The sequence below is a fragment of the Capra hircus genome, chromosome 21 (genome assembly GCF_001704415.2).
Source record: "Capra hircus breed San Clemente chromosome 21, ASM170441v1, whole genome shotgun sequence".
In the NCBI taxonomy this organism is placed as follows: domain Eukaryota; kingdom Metazoa; phylum Chordata; class Mammalia; order Artiodactyla; family Bovidae; genus Capra; species Capra hircus.
In genome coordinates this window covers 56,645,131-56,669,050 of record NC_030828.1, presented here as the reverse complement: position 1 = coordinate 56,669,050, position 23,920 = coordinate 56,645,131, and the positions used below count along the sequence as shown (strand labels likewise).

The 23,920-nt window shown below is 46.3% G+C and overlaps 1 protein-coding gene across 2 annotated transcripts in view; it reads right to left on the bottom strand.

Moving 5' to 3' along the window:
• Positions 736-23,920, bottom strand: part of SLC24A4 (solute carrier family 24 member 4) — a 183,175-nt gene continuing 159,990 nt past the window's right edge. For both annotated transcript variants that reach the window (XM_005695332.3, XM_005695333.3), the window contains exons 13-17: positions 15,613-15,779; positions 10,282-10,396; positions 5,889-6,001; positions 5,483-5,548; positions 736-4,100 (exon numbers count right to left, since the gene is read on the bottom strand). In XM_005695332.3, coding sequence (XP_005695389.1) covers positions 3,948-4,100; positions 5,483-5,548; positions 5,889-6,001; positions 10,282-10,396; positions 15,613-15,779 — 614 coding nt within the window. In that variant the 3' untranslated portion in view covers positions 736-3,947. The remainder of the gene's footprint in view (positions 4,101-5,482; positions 5,549-5,888; positions 6,002-10,281; positions 10,397-15,612; positions 15,780-23,920) is intronic.

Genomic DNA, 23,920 nt, shown 5'->3' with positions numbered 1-23,920 from the left:
TCTTGCCTCTGTCCACCCCTGCCTTAAGGACAGGGAGGGCCCCTAGAGCTCAGGGAGGGGAGATGCCAGGAGGAAAGGAGGGCATCAGGCCAGGAGGCCCACACTCTTCCTGGATTCCCAGCCTGTGTGCGGAGCCCAGTGTTTCCTGAGGGCTGAGCGCCCACTGATGCTACAAGGCATGCAAATCCTCCCCCAAAAGGAAGAGGGGGACTTCCCTGGTGGTCCAGTGGTTAGGACTTCCCCTTGCAGCGCAGGGGGTGCTGGTTCAATCCCTGGTCGGGGAGCTAAGATCCAATATACCTCCTGGTCAAAAATCCAAAACATAAAACAGAAGCAATATTGTACCAAATTAAATAAAGATTTTAAAAATGGTCCACATTTTTTTTTAGAAAAAATTTAAAAAAGGAAAGTGGGGGCGGTAGTTTCTTCCCTTAGAACCTAGACGCTGGGAAGCCCAGGAGGGGGTCTTTGGTTGGGGTCTGTAGGGGGTTGTCTCCCTCACCCCCGGAGGGATGGGGATGCCCATCTGGCTCCTGAAGGGTTATTCTTTTCAGCTGCTTGGGTGTGTAAAAGCAAAAGATTGACAAGGAGAAGCAACGTGCCCTCTCGCTGTTGTGTCTGACTCTTGGCAAGCCCACTGACTGTAGCCCACCAGGCTCCTCTGTGTCCATGGGATTCTCCAGGCAAGAATACTGGAGTGGGTTGCCATTTCCTTCTCCAGGGGATCTTCCCAACCCAGGGCTTGAACTGGTGTCTCATGTCTTCTGCATCGGCAGGCTGGTTGTTTACCACGAGGCACCATCCGGAGAAGCAAGAACAAGTCCTAATAGGTGGGGTGAGGGGAGGAGGAGCAGGTAATGAACAGAGGAAAACTCACAAGGTCGGAGCTTATGGAAGGGGAACACAGAGGTCGGGACACCGTGGGTTACAGGAAGGATGGGAATGAGACCATTCTGATCTGCCTTTAGCATCAGTCTGTCACTGCAGCTGACCTAGAGCCTTCCTCTAGGGCCAGGCTCTCAGGACACTGCATACCTTCCCCTTGACTATGCTCGGCTGGCAAAGGAAAATCCACACCAGAGATGCCAGGAGCCTCCTGCTCCTGCTTTTATAGACGTTTTCTATCTGAGTACAATGGGTTCATTTTTCTGCCCCCAATTCAAAGAGCCAAGTTTATTTTTCAGATTGCCTATTTTCATAGCAGAGTAATTACTCTGTGCTAATTAGCTTCGGGAATAAAATAAAGGAAGCAACCCTGCGCAGTGACGAAAGCATTTTTCAAATGAAGGCCGAATTAATCAAGCAATTCTTTAAACTTGAAATGGAAAAAATATTTAGTTACAAAAGAGACTTCTTCACCTACAGTGTATATGTAGTTTCCTAGCTACAATAAATGCATAGATCCTTTAAGGAAGTTACCTTGGCACATTAAAGTCATAAGAGGATTAGCCAGGAGGGCTGTTCTACATATTAGAAACATTAGTTTTTGTCTCAAACTGGAACTGCAGCATATTTATCATCTCAGAGGGGTTCTGCTGAGGAAGAGGTGGGTGATAAGGGTGTGTTCTTTGAAAGCTACACAGGGATTCAAAGACGGAACACCAGCAGGGCTCTCATCAGGGCCCATACAGCCTAGCTAAAAATATTTTTTGATCTTTATCAGAAAATAATAGGGACATAGGATGGGGATAAATATTAGGATGGGAGACAGAGCATCCAGATGTCAGTTAGAAATGTGATGAAGTTTTGACTCAAACAATAAGGGCCAACCCCAAGGACAAGGACACATCCCCATCTGCATGACCAAGGATGACCACATGCTGGACTGGCCGAGCCAGGTGGCGCTCTGGGACTCAGCTCCTGTTTGCAACTTACTAGCCATTGACCTAGAGTCACCTGACCTCTCCAAGACTGAACTTCCTGTTAAATGGGGACGATCATCCCTACTTACATCACAGGGCAGTTTTGAGATTCAAAAATGGACACAGATGCACTCTGAAACCTGGATGAGGCTGTAAGACAGAGGAGACCAGGTGGCTATTCTCTGTGGGCAGAATGGTTCCAACAACTCTGAAACCCTCTGTGTCTAAACATTTGTGCTGATGAACCTAGGGGCTCCCTGGCCACCCACTTTAGCTAATTTCTCAGGAAAATGACCCCTGTCCTCAACTGGAAGACCACTGAGTATCTAAGCAGAGAAACAAAAGGAGAAGTCTTGACTTGGTGTAGCTACTAACACTGATGAGGATCCAGAATAGAAAGCCAGTGATGGGGCTGTCACGTCTGAGGCTCATGCTAAGGACATTTTAGGGACACAAGGTTAAACATGCCCTCCTGAAATTCAGGAGGCCACAGAGAGCACAGCCACAGATTCCACTGCAGGTTACAACCGTTGTGTCTCGGGAAAGAATCAGCTATTGGATTTACACTTATCACCCATGATTAATTATCAGTGAATCACTAAAACCCTCCTTTCCTCATACCATCATGGGGGCATTCCCCATACAGTCTTCTGTGCAAAATAGCCCAGTATTAAAGTGCATCAAATCTGATAGACTCTTTGCAATAGAAACATTAAAAAAAATAAAAAAGAACACCTCTCTACAAAATGAATTGTGCTTTCTTTTCAGAAACCACAAATGGTTTGTGTTCGTAAATCTTTTTAATATGTATTTGAGAGCTACGAAGCAGTCAAAATTGTTTAATGTTTCTATCTATTTTTCAATTAACCTCTCATCTTTGGCCTTTTTTAGCAAACTATAAGATTCAAGAACCTTAGCTCTAAAAATTTCCAAGTTAACGGTTTCCATACTTGCCTCCAGCTCACCAGAGAGCAATTGGTGGTTTTGCAGGAAATCTTTCTTCTTGTCATTAACCATTGCTTCTGGCACACACATTCCAGTTCAGCAGGCTATGAAATTTGTTGGGCATATAAACAATTGGGTCTTTGAACAGGGTGATTTTGAGGGCAGGGCATTTACAAAGAAATGACAAACCCAAACTGACAGCGCATCCCACGCCACAGGTCTGGAATTAATGGCTGTAAAGCACTATCTCCACTGTGTCTCTGAGTTAGCACCCATGTAGATGTTAGTCTTCAACTTTCTCTATGTTCCAAACCAAATGTCTTAGTGTCAACGCAACATGATACACATAGGATTTGTTTCCCGTAAGTATTACCTTTCTGGTCCCCATCAAGGTCCTTTGTGTGCGATGGTATTTTTCAAGTATGATGATCTATAGCTGACATTTTATTTTGACTGTATCATTGCTCATTCTCTGAATGTATCAATGAAAACGAGAAGTGTATGCACTTGTTTTCTCTCTTCTGCTGTGAACAACTGTTTCTTTTCTTCCAAATTTGTCCAGGAAAAGGGGTGGAGTGTTTGTCGTCATGGCCCCAAACTCCCAACAGGTTGAGCCTCGCTCTCTCTAAACCTTGAGTGCTTCCAGCAGGATTCAGAAGCTCTAAGGAGCACATGCTGCCCAAGGAACCCACACCCTCTGGTCCAGCGGGGCCCCTTAAGAACAACACTCCTATTTTGCACTTGCCCCAGGAAACCTTGTGTTCACCAACCGCCTCATTTCCGAGGCTGCCGTGTGACAGAAAGACAACCCACGTACAGAAGTCCTTCTGATCCAGGCGTCCAAGAGGAGATACATGCCACGTCCCTATGGCCGGCGGCTCGGAGGTCTGCGAAGCTGCTCCAACAGCGGCCCCTGAATCTTGCCTTTTTGTGGGGGCAGAACTCCAAGGAGGAGGATGACGCCCAGCAGCCTGGCCCGTGACCAGACACAGACCACGATGGCGCTTTCTTCCCGTGGATGAAAGAACGGACGGTGGCGGCCGATGCAGGAGAGATCCGTGGTGGGGAGGGGCAGGGAAAAAGGGACGCCAGCGCCGGAGTGTCCAGAACAGCTCCCGGACGGGGGCCAGTGGCTTCATCTTAATCGTCTTCTCGGCACATTGGCAGGTTGACAAAGGTAAAGACGTTGAACTCTATCATTATGGAGAAGCACAAGAAGATGGCATAGAGGACCAGCACGTACACCCCCAGCTTCCGGTCCAGCTTCCACTTGTTCAAATGGATGCCGAGGACCTAGAAGGAGACAGAGCGAGTGTTGGGCTGGGGTAGCAGAGAAATACAAAAGGCACTTTTACTGGAAAATTACACACGAACGGTGAGCCCCAGAACTTCCTCCAAACTGTGGACGAGAACAGAGGGGTGCTGCCGGGTGTATCCTTGGTTTGATCAGAATGAGCCCTGTAGGTTTTAGACTCGTCTAATGAAAGGATGCTGACTCCAGGCATGCAAAGCAGGTGTCCTTAGGGGACAGGCCCTCCCCTGGTAGGCACATTCCTTTTGGGGGATGCACAGGCCTCCCAAGCCTTCTTTAGTGTCAACCGGGGACTGCCACTGGCTCCTTCCCTTGCTCAACCCTCTTCAGCAAAACCTTCAAGGCTCCCATTGGCCCACTGTCTGGACAGCTTCAGCTTGGACCGTGTGTGTGCGTGTGTATGTGTGTGAGTGATAGGGTTGGAATGCTGCTTCTTTCTACATTTGTTTCATACTTGGCTACCTCCTATTACTACCTTCTTTCTTTTTTAAATTAATTATTTTAATAGGAGGCTAATTACTTTATGATACTGTGGTGGTTTTTGCCATACACCGACATGAATCAGCCATGGGTATACATATGTCCCCTCCATTCTGAAACTACCTTCTTTCTTATCCATGAATCAAGGCTCCCCAAGAGTTGAATTGTAGTTACCTCCAATGCTGTGGGTCCTTAGAGACAGACCAATAGGGGTTCAAAGCCCAGCTTTTCCCATGCCTATAGACTTCATGAAGGGAGTGGATCTGAGTCCTCATTAAAAGGTTTTAGAAATGTGGGGTCCATGAAGAAGGGATTCCTTTCTTAGCAAGAGCACTAACGGGACAGTTATGGGAAACAACAATTATGGCAAATGGCCATTTCCTAGCCCTGTGACCTGGGACAAGTTACTTAATTCCCGAGCCTTGATTTCTTCTGCAAAGTAGAAAATCATCAAGTGCTTGTAAAGATGGAATAAAGTAAGCCGAGGCGTTGTTTACCACAGTTTGGGGCCTGTGAAGTAAGGAGGCCTCTGAGTCACCATGTACCATCCCCGAGGCCTGAGCATCACGCCCCCAAGGCAGCTCCAATGGACTGGGGGTGGGGGAACGAGCCTCCCACTCGCACCACTGAGGGGAGACAGACCGGGCGGGAAGAAGAGAGGAAACGAAAGTCCCTCCTTCTGGGGACTTCTCACCAGCTCAAGGAAAAGTGCTGTGGTGGATGCCAACATTCTTGGCACAAACTGTGTCTGGGGGTATCTGTGCATTTATATGTGTTTTTCAGCTTTATCCCTCACGGCCAAGGGGAAGAATTCAGAGACTGTGCAGAATCGGAGGAAACCATGTGTGTCTCACACTGCCATTCTGGAATTGTAAAAACTCACGGTGAGAGCGACGGAGCCCAGCAGCAATGCCACGGAGTAGACCAGACCCCGACTGTTGATCTTCACCTGGAGAAACAAACACACACGCCCTGAACCTCTGGGCTGCTCAGGGGCCCATCTGTCCTGAGAGCCCTACTGCCCTCGGGCCTACCCTTTCCCTCCTCTAGAAGCCACAGGTGGGTGTTCGCAGCCGAAGCACGTGTGAGTTCCAAGCAAACATGGGCTGCCTCTTGCAGGCACCCCCAGGCTGCTCTGGATGCCTTTGTACAAAGCGGCTGCCAGCCTGCAGAGGAGACGGGGGCAGTGCCTCCCCTGAAGCTCTTAGCTACAGGGCCAACGCCACGCTCGCTCCCTGTGAAGCACAAGGGTCCAGTGTCATCTCACTAAGGAAGTGAGACGAACTTACCGTGGACCCATAATTAACAACCATGGTCTGCAGCCCCCACGGTATGCCGAGTCCCACGAGGATGTCGAACACGTTGCTTCCTATGGTGTTAGAGACCGCCATGTCACCAAGGCCTGCGGGGACAACCAACAGGTTATTCCTAACCCCCCATACCTCAGAATGTGATTTTATTCAGAGACAGGGTCTCTGCAGGGCTTCCCTGGTGGCTCAGATGGTAAAGAATCTGCCTGTAATGCAGGAGACCCAGGTTCGATTCCTGGGTTGGGAAGATCCCTTGCAGAAGGAATGGCTACCCACTCTAGTATTCTTGCCTGGAGAATTACACGGACAGAAGAACTGGAGGGCTACAGTCCATGGGGTCACAAAGAATCGGACAGGGGTAATCAGGTTAACATGAGGATGAATCCTAATTTGGTATGATTGGTGTTTTCATTAAAAGGGGAAATTTGTGCACGGGCCTGCACACAAGGAGAACTCCAACCGAACATGAAGACCGCCTCCTACAAGCCAAGGAGAGAGGCCCGGAGCAGACAGAAAGAACCAGATTTTTCCAACACCTTGACCGCTAGCCTCCAGGACTGTGGGACAGTCAGTTTCTGGTTTCCTGTCTCCCAGGTTGTGGTAATTATGGCTGCCCCAGGAAACTAACCCAGAGCCCTTCATTATTCCTCCTGCTGGGGTGTCAGCCTGTGTTCTGGGATGACCCACTATGTGCCTCTCCTTATTTGAGATGCCCACCTTCTCCGGGAGGGAGGCGGCCTTGTCCTCGATGCATACTTGCGACCCAGGCGATGGCACCATGAACTTGACCCGACGGCAGAGCAGCAGGTCTTAGGCCCGGTTGGCCTCCCAAGAATGGACTCTTTGCCCCCAGCCAGACTAGAAGCATCTTAGAGGTGAGGGGCCTTTCCCTCCTGCCCCACTGTCTGGTCTCCTAACAGCCAAACAATCTTAGGAACTCAATAACTTGAGAGGTACCAAAGTTAGAAAACAAACTTTTAATGCTGGCTGAAATCTGTTCTAACCTGGCTCCCTAGCCCAAATTCAACATGACTGTCATAATCTGGCCATAAGCATCTGTGGAAAGAACAGGCCTGAAATGCACGTGCCTATAACCATAAAGTCCCCTTGGTCACTGAGCAGCTTGCAGAGACTCAGACCAGCAACTGGATGACCGCTTCACCTCTGTTCAACCACCTGCCCCCAGGTATTAGCCAGGCTACCTCCTCCCACCCTGTTGCTGACATCCACTGACCTCCAGAGCACAGTGTCTCCCTGAGGGCATCACAGCTCCCTCCCTGTCTGCCTGGGCACCTATCCGAGTGCCTTCGAAATCCTGGCAGCTGACTCCTACTGGGGGCAGTATCTCTGGGAAACCTGCTGTCCAGTCTCCCAGGATCTTGTGAAACACGAACGTGCAGCTCCTGTTTTGGGCCAGCTAGTCATCCCTGGTGAGGAGGCAGGCACTAGCTGGATGGGTCAGGAGGAACCAAGGTGCCCGGGTCTGGGCAAGAAGAGCGAGCGTGTTCTCAGTTTGGACTGCCGGGCTCTGTGTGGGTGCAGCCCCCTAAGGAATCTTACAGCAGCAATTCTCATACTTCGAGAGCACACGACTCAAATTTCCATTTCCACCAACCACAGTCCAAGAGGGGTTCCCTTTTCTCCACACCCTCTCCAGCATGTGTTGTTTGGTTTTTTTTGAAGATGGCCATTCTGACCAGTGTGAGTTGATACCTCACTGCAGTTTGGATTTGCATTTCTCTAATAATTAGTGATGTTGTGCATCTTTTCATGTGCCTCTTGGCTCTCTGTGTGTCTTCTTTGGAGAGATGTGTATTTAGGATTAGGACTGACACATGTATGCTGTGCGCATGCTCAGTTGCTCAGTCGTGTCTGACTCTGTAACCTCGGGGACTGTAGCCCATCAGACTCCTCTGTCCATGGGATTTCCAAGGCAAGGACACTGGAGTGGGTTGCCATTTCCTTCTCCAGGGGATCATCCCGACCCAGGGATCAAACCCATGTCTCTTGTGTCTTCTGCTCTGGCAGGTGGATGCTTTACCACTGAGCCACCTGGGAAGCCCACGTATCTGCTACCATGTGTAAAATAGATAGCTAGTGAGAATCTGCTACAAAGCCCAGGGAGCTCAGCTCGGTGCTCTGTGATGACCTAGATGGGTGGGATGGGGTGGGAGGGAGGCCCACGAGGGAGGGGACATACGTGTACATAGAGTTGATTCATTTTGTTGTCTAGCAGAAATTAACACAACATTGTAAAGTGATTATACTCCAATACAATATTTTTTAATGGACAAAAAAGAGCAAACAACTCGCTGGGGTCTTGCTGAAAAGCAGACTCTGGTTCAGTGGGGCTGGGATGGTGCCTGAGACTCTGTATTTCTCTCAAGCTGATGCTGCCAGCCTGGACCACACTGTGGGCTGCGAGGCTTTAGGGAGCCCAGGATGCAGTCTCTGCATGTTAGAGCTCACTGCATGGCTCCTGCCTCATGCAGGGGGCTCTGGGCAGAGGTTTCTGCATCCTCCGCCATAAAGAATCTATGTTTAATGTTGTCCGCTGGATCCTCTGTCACTCACATCAGCATCACCCTTAGGACAGCTATACACTCCCACCCCCACGTCAGCCTTCCTCCGTTTCTGTCTTTCTACATCCCACAGGATGATATCCCCACCTGTTCTTGTTCCTACAGAGCCCCTTTGGACTACACTGGGACCCTCCCCTCCAAGTTCTTAATCTTCTCATATTATGACCCCTTTCCTGACCCACTAGCCTGGACTCCAGGCCAGTTGTTTAAACGGCAGATTCTCTTGGCCCCTTGACCTTCCACTGTGTCCACCCAACCACCCCCAGCTCCGGATGAACTCATCTGTGTGTCGCGGGAGCTGGTACAACTCCAAATTCATGCTGGAACCCCACCCAAACTCACAACCCCAAACGTCAGCCAGGCTCTCAGGGTTTATTGGCTTTCCTTTTCCTCTCTGTACCAGCTTGAATAGCGGCCCTCACTCATGTCCACCCAAAACCTGTGAATGTGACCTAATTGGCCAATAGAATCTTTGCAGATGTGATCCAATTAAAACAAGACCCTACTGAATTAAGGTGGGCCCTAATTCAGTGACTGGTGTGTCTTTGGACACAGACCCACACAGAGGGAAGAGCACCATGTGAAAACACAGGCAGACGCTGGAGGGAGGTAGCCACAACCCAAGGATTCCTGGCACCCCCCGAAGCTGGCAGAGAACAAGGAAGGATTCCTTCCCAGAGCCTCCAGATAAGTACAGTCCTGCCAACATCTTGCCCTTGGACTTGTAGCCTCCAGGACTGGAGAGTCCATTTCTGTTAAGTCACCCAGTTGGGGTACTTTGGTTATGACAGCCCTGGGAAATAAATACATCCACTTTGAAGGTCACTTAGTTCAATTCCACGCCCCTCTGCTGCCGTCCCCAGCTGTCCCCATTCTCCACGAGGCTCCAGCCTCCTGCCAAACATACTCCCACCCTTCCCTTCCCCTCATTTCATCTTTTCTCAGGACCGATCAGCCAACTAACCAACCTTTCTTTCATCTTGAAGAAATAAAACATTTTCCTCCTTTCTGAACCCACTTTCTGTTTGGACAGTTCTCTCCCCTCCTGTCTCCTCTGAGATTTCACGCCACTATTTGCCCTTCCTGCCTTCCATACTTTCACACTGCTGTCTACGGAGGAAGGTCGGTGGAAGTCCAGGCGTGGATGCTATCTCACTGGTAGCAAAGGAGCAGCAGAGGAAGGCTGGCTCTTCATAGCCCTTCTGTTCTGCTATCGAGGAGTATACAGTGTTCCTTAGCCTGCTCACCCCCAAAGCACTTAGCTCCAAAGAAAATCCACCAAGCAAGCCATAACATTACATAAGTTCTAGAATTTGAAGAGGAATCAGAAAATAATTGGAGACATAGGATATCCTCACTTGGCCTGCCTGGGATCAGAACATTAGTGCATGTGCTATAAAAATTCTGGGCTCCCATTCTGTTCAATCACACATTGGTGTTGTCAGAACAAGTTCATTTTTTTTTTTTTTTTTTGGCAGCACAGCTAGTGGGATCTCAGTTCCTGCAGTGAAAGCCTGGAATTTTAACCACTAGGGCAGCAGGGAACTCCCAGAACAAGTCCATTTTTATTCACCTCCACACAGAGGCTTCTAGAAGCCTAGAGGAGGTGATCTTGGTAGTGATTCTCTCCATGGATGGAATCTACATGATGCTTTCCAGTCATCACCGTTTCCTCCACGGAGGGACTTAGTGACTACCAGTCCTGAGAGCTATGAACTGTAACGCGGGCAGGGGGATGGGCCCACGTCCACGTGATGCCATCGGCTGCGGGCCCAAGACACCATCCGTACCTTGTCTGGCCACAATCAAGCTGGCCATGCAGTCGGGGACGCTCGTGCCTGCTGCAAGGAAAGTAATGCCCATGATGACATCGGGGATCCCAAGGGTGTATCCAATAATAGTCACCTGCAGAAGAGGGGGGAAACATCAACTCACAGAGGAGCACCCCTGAAAACCCTGCTTACAACTCAGAGTTTTTAACTTAAACATAGTACTCCTGTATCCAACAGAAAAATCTGGAATATGGTTTCTTTTTTTAAAACTATCTTTTGAGTATTCTTTTTTCCAGATTACATGAGTAATCTGGGTTTACTGTTTTAAAAAGTTAAGAAAAAAAGTCAAATGTAAGTATTAGTAAAAATCACCTACCATTTCTCAAGACTCTCAGACAACCACTATTAACACTTTTTATGAGCCAGTGAGTCTTAGACTTGAAAATGTAAGAAATCCTGTAGTGAGCTGTTAAAATAAGACCTGCCAGGCTCCACCCCCAGAGTTTCTGATTCAGGAGATCTGGGGTAAAGCCCAGGAATCTGCATTCCTAACAAGTTCCTAGTTGGTTGAGACCCTGAGGCTGCTGACCTGGGAACCACATTTGAAAACCTCTGCTTTAGAATATGAGCTGCCCTGACAGCTCAGTTGGTAAAGAATCCTCCTGCAATGTAGGAGACCCCAGTTCAATTCCTGGGTCGGGAAGATCCGCTGGAGAAGGGCTAGGCTACCCACTCCAGTATTCTTGGGCTTCCCTTGTGGCTCAGCTGGTAAAGAATCTGCCTACAGTGTGGGAGACCTGGGTTTGATCCCTGGGCTTTAGAATATATCCTTGACCTTCTTTTTGGTGTTTGTATTAGAAAAAAATGAAATCAGATTATACTATCAGCACATATTTTGTGACTATATGCTTCACACAGTGATACAATGTGAGTATCTTGCCATCATAAATATTCATCTACAGTCTTATTTTACACTGGTGTGTGGATTCCATTGCATAGCTGTAAAAGTTCCTGTCCATCCATCACCGGTGGATAGGAAATGGCTTGTTTTTGTTCTTAAAATATCACCGTGTTATAACATGTAACATTTACTGAGCACCTCCTATGTACCAGGTCCTTTCCACCTTTTCACTTTCACAATCTCATCTGCTCTAGGCACCACCCACTACTGAGGGAGGCACCATTATTATGCCCAAGGAAACAAGGGTCAGAGGGGGAGAAGTTACAATGCAGGTGGGTGTCAGGTCGGTGAGCAGCAGAGCAGGGATTCCAGGCCAAGTCTTTCTGACTCTAAAGCCTGCACTCCAACCTTGCCATCATGCTTTTTTAATTGGATGATAACTGCTTTACAAAGTTGTGTTGGTTTTTGTCATTCAACAATGCAGATCTGCTGTGAGTGTATGTATGTGTGTGTTATATATATATATATATATAAAGTACATATACATAAGTACATATATATCCTCCCTCTGGAACATCATTTTGTCTTGTGTGAACATCCCTGGGTTCTCATCTTGCTATTATATCCTTAGGAAAACTTCCAAGAAATAGAATCACTGGATTGAAGGATACACAGGCTTTTAAGGATCTTGAAGCATGGTCACATAACTCCTCTAATAAATGCCTGACACTCGGGAAATGGTGAGCAGCAGCTGAATGGAAAGCCCTAGAAGCACCTGGACAACCTCACTCAAAACACCCCTTAGACGGCTCACCTCCCCATCTAGAAAGTGTGAACAGCAGGATCTTTCAGGGTTGTTCACATCTCAGCTGATGGCTCCAGTCCCAGCAAATGTTTGGGTAAGCTAGTTTACTTCTCTGAGCCTCAGTTCCCTCATCTGTGAAATGGGCTTTTAAATGAGGAGTAAGAGAAAAGATGAGGCGACTGCATGGGCTGCGTGAGACATTCATAGATGTGTGTTTCCCTTCACTTTCAATCACTCATCTTGCAATCTGTGGGGGCACAGAAAATGTGAGTGGTTAGCCCAGATGAAGTGCGCTTTCCAAGGGCAGAGCTTAGGCCTGGAATGAAGCCAGAGCTTGTGGACTAAAACCATATTCCTCCTAGGACAAAGCTTGTAGATGGGTTTGGAGATGCTCGACCCTCCAAAGACAGTGCTCAGTTCAGCAGCGCCAGGAACCGGGCAGTGCATGCGCTGACTGGCCTGCTCTGGGCTGTGCAAGGAGAAAGACTGAGGACTCAAAGCCACAGAGCTGAGGCATCAGTGCTTAACCCACAGTGACCAAGAGGGAGGTCTGCACAAGCACAGCCTGGCGTGGCTGACATGTTCTTAATGGGTGATACTAGATGTCACAAGTATAGGAGACATCTAGTACTGTCTAGATGTCTCCTATACTGGCAATAATGAAGATGCTTCCCTTGTTTTCCTTTCCTTATATCACTGGACTACCTGGCTAAGAAGCTGGAGGGTGGAAGGACAGAAGGAAGGCTCTGTGTGTGTACACACAATGGCAACCCACTCCAGTATTCTTGCTTGGAGAATTCCATGGGCAGAGGAGCCTGGCAGGCTATCTATCGTCCATGGGGTCACAAAGAGTTGGACATGACTGAGCGACTAACACTTGAACACACTCCAAGCATTCAGGACCAGAGATGCTACCTGAGTATGGCTTATCCTTGGACTCCAGCCTGGGGCCCTCTGAACTCCTGATGCTGAGGTTTCAGAAAGGGAAGCGGAGCCAAGTCCAGAGCTGGGCTGATGATCCACCTGACTTTGTTGGAGTCACACCTCCTCTTTGGTCCCCAGTCTCCCCAGGTGGGCGAAGGTGCTGCATCAGTTGACTTATTTTTGAGATTCCCTCCCTTTGGATACTGACAGTCAAGAACTGTTTTCCCCAAAGCCTTAGGGGTGAGAGATGTGAAGGATGGTAGGGGTAAAAGATGAGCAGGTGAGACTTCAGTGCTCCCTGCCGCCCCCATGAGGAAAGTAAGCGCCTGGACCCTGGCACATCTTGCTTTCACAGAAATCAGGCTAACGAGGCACTGTCATCTTCACCACTTTCTACTGTGGAAACCACTCAATTACCCAAAACTGAGGCCAGCTGAAGTTCCAAATCACAGGCAAGAGTGCTGCAGCAAGGTGGTTCCTATGACTTTGGCCAAGCTACTGCTAAGACTCTCTTTTAAGAAGCAGGAATGGGGTTTGTAAGACAAGGCGAGGGGGATGGGAATGTCACAGCTAATTATTAGAACTGATTTCATAATACTGTTGTTTTCATTAATTAAAAAGAAGAAAAAATTTCACACATTAATTAATTTGATCTTCCCTAACTCTCACACCCACTCAAATGTCATGAAACAGTTTTTTCACTTGCAATATTGTTTGTGGAATGCACTTTAGTCAAAGAAATTGCTGGATCCTTTTATCAAATGTAAGCATGGGCTGGCCTTTAACCCTACTCGGTAGTCATGTTCGGATGTGAGAGTTGGGCCCTAAAGCAGGCTGAGTGCTGAAGAATTGATGCTTTCCAATTGTGTTGGAGAAGACTCTTGAGAGTCTCTTGGACTACAGGGAGATCAAACCAATCAGTCCTAAAGGACATCAACCCTGAATATTCATTGGAAGAGCTGATGCTGAAGCTCCAATACTTTGGCCACTCAATGCCAAGAGCTGACTCATTGGAAAAGACCCTGATGCTGGGAAAGGCTGAAGGCAAAAGGAGAGGAGGGCGGCAGAGGATGAGATGGTTAGATAGCACCACCAACACAATGGATATGAATTTGAGCAAACTCCGGGAGATAGTGAAGGACAGAGAAGTCTGGAGTGCTAAAGCCCATGGGGTCAGAAAGAGATGGACACAACTCAGTGACTGAACAACATCTTTGACAGTCATCCTTTTCGGAGGGTGGGGGGAGTCTGTTAAAGCTATTTGCAACTTCTTTTCTACATAAGAAAACACGCACACACCTTGGCATCTATGAGATTTAAACCTCTATCTGAACAAGCTTGGAAGCAGTCGGCTGCATCTCATGGTGAACATGGCTGATAATTACAGTTATGATCAATTTGCTATGTTGCTAGCTCACACCCGATGCCTGAACAGAACCCTTTCATCTCCCAATAACCTGCAGACAGTGGCAATCATGTCCATTTTGCAGAGGGCACAACAGTAGCTCATGGAAGCTGAGTCGCCTGTCCAGGTTTCATGGCTCCAGTGGGGAGAACCAGGATCCACAGCCAGTCCCATGTGACCACACAGCTCTTCTTCTCCCACCAAACTGTTCCTCTTGGGTTAAGAGAATGTTGCCCTTGTGCCTCTGAGGCCAACACACACCTTTGCCCTGTGTGTTAGGTGGCATCAGGTGTTAGGAGGAGAGTGAAATGGCTGCATGGATACTACTGAGGTGTGAGAGGCTTGCAGGTGAACTTCAGAATAGAAACGCAGAGGTTCTGTACCCGCTTCTCTCGCTGTTCATGGGCTCCCCAGGTGGGTGAAAGGAAGACGGGGAACCCCACAAGATGATATACAGAGTCAGAAGAAGGGGGCTCCTGTTTGGCCCCACCTAGCCCGTAAAAGGTTTGCCCAGGGAGCAGTCATGTGGGGCCAGAGGGGTTAGGCCAAAGCCTCTCTGCCTGAAGATTCTAAGAACAACTGAGAGGCCATTCAGGTGAGTGGCTGAGATCCTAGACTCTGGGGGATCAATACCCAGGTTCTAATCCCAACTCTAGAATTCAGTAATTGTGCAACTAGTTGTGCAATAGTTGTTAACTGCCTAACTAACAGGACAAATGACTCAATCTCTAGGCCTCAGGGTCCTCATCTGGGAAATGGGCACAATAAAACTGCTTACCCCATTGGGTTGCTGTGAGGACTAGAACAGTTTACCTAAAGTTTATATCTGTGCCTGGACATAGGAAGGGGGGAAGAACACCCCCGGGCAGGGGCCATGGAAAGGGCTGCCTGGTGTTTGTCTCCCTCCGACTCCAGTCTCCATCACATTCCTCTATGGATGCTGAAAAGGAAGGGGGCCTAGTGATTAGCCCTCCAGAGCTCTTTCTAGACAGTGTCTGCCATCCCTGCCACATTCCGCTTCCCATCACACCAGGGTGGCATGTCCCAGGCTGTCCATGTGAAGGTAACCTTCCCTCCCATGGACACTGTGGACCATGCCGTGTCTATCTGGGTATCCCCGATACACAGCACAGCTTCAAATGACTCTGCTGAAACCCCTTCCTGCTGAGAAATAAGCCAAGGTCTTTCAAGGTAGGTGAGTTGCTGAAGGTGATCCAGCAGTGCCTGTGGTCACTCTTGATCCCAGCTTTCCCACCTCCAGCAGGCGCTGGGCAGGGGCTGTCCGCACGGTCCACCCGCTCCCCCGCCACTCACCAGCCACACCATCAGGTAGGAGAAGACAGCAATCCAGAGCGTGGCGATGACGAAGGTGAGCATGAAGAACTTCTCCCAGCGGGGCTTGCTGCAGTTGGGGATGGTGATGCACAGGAGGAAGATGAGCGGCCAGGTGAACACCCACTTGATTTTGTCCCCTCTTGCCTCTGCAGAGGGATGGGGTGGAGCCAGAAGGGCGAGAAACAGTAGGTTACACACCTGCCACTCTACCTGCACGTTTACCTTTTCATGCCAAACAAGAAGATGCTACGAATACGACTCCCAGCAACGGACTTCGCAGAATGACACCCCTCCGTATCGTCAACCTGGAAGTGATCTCAGCAAAACAGATGAGTGTTTGTTGACTGAATAACCACTGTCAGTCCAAATCCTTCATTTGACAGGGTGAGGAAAATGGGACCCAGAGCTGGAACAAATTTGTACAGGGCAGCTGGAATGGGATGTTGAACATGAATAGGCCTTGGAGTCAAAGTGCGGTTGGAATTCAAATGACCTTGAGCAACCCCCTCAACTCCACTTCCTCCTCCGATAGTAACAGAGGTAAGTGGCAACACAATAGTTGATGCAGGGAATATTTGCCACGTGGAGCAGGCATAATGCTAAGCATTTTGCATTTTAGTAGTTTCTTCATCTGTTAAAAGGAAACATTATCACTTTCTTGGTTGTTGCAAAAATGACATGATACAGTGTATATAAAACACCCAGCACAAAGAACTTGGCAAAGAAGGTGCTCTAGAAATCTCAGCTCATTTGTTCCAAGGTCATATACTCAATCAGTGGCAGATGCAAGACTAAAATGTGGTATTCAGCTGACAGGTATGACCTCACTGACCCCTACCAAGGGAATCCACAAACAATTTAACTGAGGAAAAGTGGCCACTGAGTACAAGCATAGTGTAATGATCCTTAATAAGTGGCTTATCCTTAATAAGCCACTGGGTATTTTGAGCACATGCATGCTCAAAGCAGGCTTGTGGGTAATGCCAATGATTTGGTGGAGGAAGTGCCTCTGAAAATTCTCTCCTCCGTAAAAGCAATGAAAACATTAGCAAAAATAGTCTAAGTCAACTTGTTTTAGAACTCTGGAAATTAACCAAAGCTTTGTAGCCATCGAGGAAGTGTTTATTTAAGAAAATAATCTGGGTAAAATTAAGAACAGTGAACTTTATAGAGTTTTAACTTGTCTTGTTTTCATTTTCTTTCATCAGCTTTGGAGCAGTCTTGAAAAACCAGTAGCCTGGCATCCACCAGAGGGGGAAGGACAGGATTAGAGTTCCTTCCAAGTCTGTTCCCAGAGGACTGGCATTATCTGACCTGTCTGCTGGTTTCCTGAAAGACCCTACTTTCAAGGTGTCTTTATTTTACTTGAATCAGAGCTCACCCAGTGTGAACAGACTTTTCCTTGAGGGCATTTGTTGAAAACAATCAGAGACAATTGTTGAAAACTGTGCTGCCTGCGGTGGTGGAAAACAGCTGGACAAACGATAGGTTAATGAAAAAGCTTAAAAGGAAAAGCTGGGAATGAGATATCCCTAGAGGACTTGGAAAAGCTCCCAGGTAGTTCTAGGAATACCGAAAGTTCATAACAGGCAAAGGGCTGTTCCCAGTGTTATTTGCATTCTTAGGAAAGACTTGGCTTCCCAGATGGCTCAGTGGTGAAGATTCTAGCTGCTCATGTAGGAGGCACAGGAGACGCGGATTTGATTCTGGGTCAGGAATATCCTTTGGAGGAGGAAATCCATTCCAGTATTCTTGCCAGGATAATCCCATGGTCAGAGGAGTCTGGTAGGCCCCAGTCTACGTGGTCGTAAAGAGTTAGACAGGACGGGGCAACTGAGCATGCAGGAAAGACTTGAGAACACCTTAATCTTTCACTTCTGCCTAACATTGAGACTCTGAGAAAACAAGAAGTAAAAGGCTAAGGTGGAGTTGTAAACTGCCTGACTGAGTGTTAAAGGCCTGCCCCAAACCCACACAGAACCCAGCAAAGAGAAGGAGACTTGTTTAGAGCCAGGCATCTAAAGAAATCTCTGTGTAATCATTAGCAGATATTTCAGGGGTCACACAACAAACAATATAGATTTTACAGAATTAGAAAAATCACCAAACAAGCAGCAACAATAGTAAAGCAACAACAAACAGCCACGGGAATGGGAAAGAGCCTGATTTCTTATCATTACTTCACGTTCAGTTCAGTTGCTCAGTTGTGTCTGACTCTTTGCGATCCCATGAATCGCAGCACGCCAGGCCTCCCTGTCCATCACCAACTCCTGGAGTTCACTCAGACTCACGTCCATCAAGTCCGTGATGCCATCCAGCCATCTCATCCTCGGTCGTCCCCTTCTCCTCCTGCCCCCAATCCCTCCCAGCATCAGAGTCTTTTCCAATGAGTCAACTCTTCGCATGAGGTGGCCAAAGTACTGGAATTTCAGCTTTAGCATCATTCCTTCCAAAGAAATCCCAGGGCTGATCTCTTTCAGAATGGACTGGTTGGATCTCCTTGCAGTCCAAGGGACCCTCAAGAGTCTTCTCCAACACCACAGTTCAAAAGTATCAATTCTTCGGCACTCAGCTTTCTTCACAGTCCAACTCTCACATCCATACGTGACCACTGGAAAAGCCATAGCCTTGACTAGACGGACCTTTGTTGGCAAAGTAATGTCTCTGCTTTTCAATATGCTATCTAGGTTGGTCATAAATTTTCTTCCAAGGAGCAAGCGTCTTTTAATTTCATGGCTGCAATCACCATCTGCAGTGATTTTGGAGCCCCCCAAAATAAAGTCTGATACTGTTTCCACTGTTTCCCCATCTATTTGCCATGAAGTGATGGGACCAGATGCCATGATCTTCGTTTTCTGAATGTTGAGCTTTAAACCAACTTTTTCACTCTCCTCTTTCACTTTCATCAAGAGGCTTTTTAGTTCCTCTTCACTTTCTGCCATAAGGGTGGTGCCACCTGCATATCTGAGGTTATTGATATTTCTCCTGGCAATCTTGATTCCAGCTTGCGCTTCTTCCAGCCCAGCGTTTCTCATGATGTACTCTGCATATAAGTTAAATAAGCAGGGTGACAATAGACAGCCTTGACGTACTCCTTTTCCTGTTTGGAACCAGTCTGTTGTTACATATCCAGTTCTAACTGTTGCTTCCTGACCTGCATATAGGTTTCTCAAGAGGCAGGTCAGGTGGTCTTGTATTCCCATCTCTTTCAGAATTTCCCACAGTTGATTGTGATCCACACAGTCAAAGGCTTAGAAGGATTTAAATCATGTAATGTTTATTCTACAACCTTTCCACATTGGAAAGAAATTAGAAATTAATAACAAGGAAAACTGGAACATTTACAAATATGTAGATATTAAATAACACACTCCTAAATGACCAATGGTTCAAAGAAGAAATAATAAGGGAAATTAGAAAATACTTTGAGATGAATGAAAATGAAAAGAGAGCACACCAAAACATATGGAATGCAGTGAAATCAGTGCTTAGAGAGAGATTTATAACTATAAATTCTTATATTAAAAAAGAGGAAAGGATGCAAATTAATGACCTAACTTTATACCTTAAGAAACAAACAAACAAACAAAAAAACCAGTCAATTAAGTCCAAAAAAAGAAGAAAGGAAATAATCAAGATTGAAGCAGAAGTATGTGAAATAGGAAAAAATCCCAGAACCAATTAAATGAAAAATTGGTTCTTAAAAAGATAACACAATTGACAAATCTTTAGATAAAGTGACCAAGAAAAAAAGAGAGAAGACTCAAATTACTAAAATCAGGAATTAAAGAGGGATTCCACTATGGATCTTACAGAAATAAAAAGAATTATTAAGGAACACTATGAACAACGGTGTGCCAAAAAATTAGGTAACCTTGGTGAAACAGAAAAAACGTTCCACAAAGACAGAAACAAACTGACTCAAAAAGAAAGAGAAAACCTGAATAGACACATAACGAGAAACTGAAATAGTAATCAGGAAACTTCCCTTAAGGTAAAGCCAGGACCAGATGGTTTCATGGGTACTTCGGCCAAGTGTTTAGAGAAGGATTAGCATGAGTCCTTTGCAAAGTCTTCCAAAAGATAAAGAAGGAGAGAACACTTCCCAATTTGCTCTGTGAAGCTAGCGGTACCCTGATACCAAAGCCAGACATCAAGAGAAAACAAAACTACATACCAATATCCCTTATGAATATAGATGCAAAAATTCTTAAAATTCTGGCAAACTGAATCCAGCAACACATAAAAAGAATTATACACCAGTACCAAGTAGAATTTATCCCAGCAATGTAAGGTTGGTTTGACATATGAAATTCAATCATAAACCACATTAACAGAATAATGAATGAAAAAGCACAATCCTCTCAATTGATACAAAATCCAACACTCTTTTATGATAAAACACTTAGCATTAGCAAACTAGGAATAGAAAAGAATTTCCTTAGCTTGATAAAGGACACCTACACACACCCAACACTTCACTTCACATTTAATGGTGAAAGGCTGAAAACCTTCAACAAGATGAGGATGTCTGCTCTTAGAACTTTTATTCAACACTATTTTGGAAGTTTGAGTCAGGAACAGTAGGCAATTCCTCAATACGTCCCACAAAAATCTGTACTCAAATATATATAGCAATATTTTTCATAACAGCCTCAAAGAGGAAACAACCCAAATAACCATGAGGTTATAAATGGATAAACAAAATGTAGCATATAAATCAATGGAATGTTTTTCATGCATAAGAAGGAATGAAGCATTGATACTACATTGCATGGATGAACCTATAAGACACTGTATGAAATGAAAAAGGACTTTCCTGGGTGGTACAGTGGATAGGAATCTGTCTGCCAATGCAGGGCCCATGCAGCAGGGAACACCCAGTATAGCCAAAAACAAATAAACAATTAAAAAATTATATGGTGGTGATGTTGCGCAACTTTGTGAACATATTAAAAAAACACTGACTTGTATACTTTGTAAGTATGAATTTTATGGTTGATAAATTATAGCTCAATAAAAAAGAAACTGCAGAGTAGGCTGACAATAGCAGTTTTAGCTCTGAACACCTGTGCCTGAATCTTCCTAAGTCACTAAAATCGTATTTGCTGAGAAAAAACACCCAGCCTGTTTATGAATCAAGAGAATACGGTTAGCTAGAAATCAGCAAATTCATTCTAGATGCTACACCTAGAAAAACATCTGTCTTCCCAGGTCTTCTTCTACATACACCTTTCTGTGTTTTGTAATCCTTGTACAAACAGAAGAAAGTTTTCCTGATTAGTTTGTACAAAATTTCAACCCACATCCCAACTCATGCCAGAGAAGGAGGGCATCCCCATAAATGACCTAAAACCCTGCACATAAGGGAAGGATTTACTTTGGGGAATTGTAAACCTGGACACTTACAGGCTTAGGAGTGTCTTTGCAGGTACATATACATGCCACAGCAGAAGGATAATTTATTTTCACAGGCACCAAACTGCACCTGATGTCAGTTTGCCTAGTATGGATTTCACATCTGGTTTGCACATCTGACCTGGCCCCACTCAGCTAGCAAGCCTCAAGGCCCGCAATTGTTTACTAAGAGACAATACCCCATTTGACCTGTTCTATGGCTTTTTTTAACTGTTGGATGAGATCCATTAGTGGATGGGATTGCGAAATCAAGTAAGTGGGTGGCATCTAGTATTCCCCTAAAAAGAAAAAAGTATTATAGCTATGGTATATAGTGAGTTAAATATTACTCAGAAGACTTCTGTTTCCTTTTTATAGATATCCATGTATGTGTGTGTGTGTGTGTGTGTGTGTGTGCGTGCGCATGCGCACAATTTAATTATTACTGTGGGTCATGGTCCAAGCGTGGAAGACATTCACAGTGATCATGCTGTGCCCCTTCCCCCCACCCCCTACCCCCACCTTCCACTGGTCTTCAGTGTCTACATTGTTTAATCAGGCATTGTAAGACCCCAAACATGGAAATGATTACTGTGGTTTCCAGGAGCAAATGCAAGGCAGGGTGAGCAGGCTTAGGACTGGCTCGTTTGAACAGTCTCAGGAGGTTCTTGAGGACAGGGCTGTCTCCAGTTATCTGGTACTTGACCATGGGTGATCAGGGTAAGGGAATAGAGCTTCCTGCAGTGAGGGAGCCAGATGGGACCCTGGTTGATCAGCACCAGGGAACAGAGCCTCCTGGCATGTGAGAGCCAGATGGAGGCCGGTGATTCAGAATACTGGGCTCAGGCTTGGTTAGTCTGCATATGAAAAGTGTAGTTCTGGATGGGTAGTTTGCTATCTCTAGAAAATGGTTAGCTGGGGCAATGCTCGGCTGTGCTGGGCATTTATTGTTCTTGTCTGCCCAGCATCCACTCCCCTTTACTGGTAACAATAAGCTAATTTTTTTTTAGGGAACGAACCCTTCATGCCACATCATTCACATGGTTTGGAGGGCTGACTCTACTTCCTAGCTCTATGGGTGGGGTGTGCGAGTCAAGCTTGGCTAATCATGCATTCCATAAATACTTAGTGTGTTCATTCTCTGTGCTGGCGCTATTCTAGGCTCTGAGAATCTGCCAGGGGACAAGTCAACAACCCTTGCCATTGAGTGGCTTACATAGGTTTGGGCTTGAGTGGATAACCCATTTAGAGACCTATGTGAGGATTTTGCTGAGAACCACTGTCTATAATATCCATTATCCCTTCCTCCTTATTAACAGAACCTTATTTCGCTTTGGACAGTAGGTTCCCAGCTAAAAACCTTAATTTCCTAGGCTTCCTGGCAGGAAGGAGAGGCCACAGAACAGTTCTGGACAATGAGATGTAAGTAGATGTCTATGTGGTGGGGTTTCCAGAAACGTGACTATCTTCCTGATAAGAAGAGACGGTTTATTGACACACCTCTTGTCCTCTGTTCTTCCCCCTTGTTCCTGCCTGGAACATGAACATACAAGCCACAGGAGCCACTTGGCAAACTTGAAGACAAAAGTCACCTGCTAAGGATGGAGGAATGGAAATGGAACACCGATGGTATAACAGAGCTACAAGACTCCCTAATCTCAGGACTTTTTATGTGATTAAAAATAAACCCCTTGAGGTGAAGTCTTTGTCACTTAAATTTTCTGTTACATGCAGCCCAATGCAATCCTTAGTCAGCCAGAGGCACCACTTGTATGTACACTTGGTTAACCCAATGGGATATAAACCTAGATGGCTGGTGGTCATCTTTGCCAGCTACCTGAGGATGAAGCTAGTGCAGGGGAAAGCCTTGCTGAGAGATAGACAGGGTCTTGTAACCACTTGAGCCCAATGTCAAGCTTTGCCTGAAGGTAGATTCTCCCACTGAATCTGCCGCTGTGGGTCCTTTGGCTTAAACCAACCTGAGTTGGATTTCTGTAACATCAAGCCTAGACTAATTTATGGGGCAAAGCAATAAGAGTTTGGGGGTCTACAGGGTGACAATGTTTATGCTGAGGGACACTCCTCTGACAATGAGCCCCTCCTACCCACTGCCAACTGCCATCCTTCAAGTGCAATGTCAAGGACATCTGAGAGACGCTCACTGTGGACTCTGATGTGCAAACATAAGCAAGAGAAAGAAGAGCTGCTGGTGTTTCTTTCCCTCTCGGATTTCTTTTTTGAAGCAGGAAATCACAATTTAATTATGTGAAAAAAATCTTTACAAATGAACTCTAACAAAACAGATGGCTAATCATACTGGTGCAAAAAATGAAGAACAGATGCAGTTGCTAATGAAAAACTTCAAACAAAATAATGTGGACAATGAACTACCTAGAGTGGTTAACTTGTGGTATGAGGGGGTGTGTGCTATTGGATGAAGTAGATATTCAGTGTTCTTGCCTGGAGAATCCCAGGGACGGGGGAGCCTGGTTGGCTTCTGTCTGTGGGGTCACACAGAGTCAGACACGACTGAAGTGACTTAGCAGTAGCAGCAGCAAACTAGGAGTGTTTATACAAAAGCATAGGTCTAAGACCAGTGGTTCACAAACTGGAATATTAATCAGAATCCCCTGGAGCTAAAGATTGGACAGCTGTGGAGTTGGCGAGGGAGGTGGTTCGAGAATTTGCATTTGTAACAAGTTCCCTGTTGCTACTAATGCTGCTTATCCAGCTTAAGAAACACCATTCTAGATTGACTCCATTTAAAAACTGAGATAATAAAGATATAAAATTCACCACTTTTAAAGTATATTAGGTGGTTTTAGTATATTAGAAAGTGAAAGTGAAGTCAGTGAAGTCGCTCAAGTCACTCTTTGCGACCCCATGGACT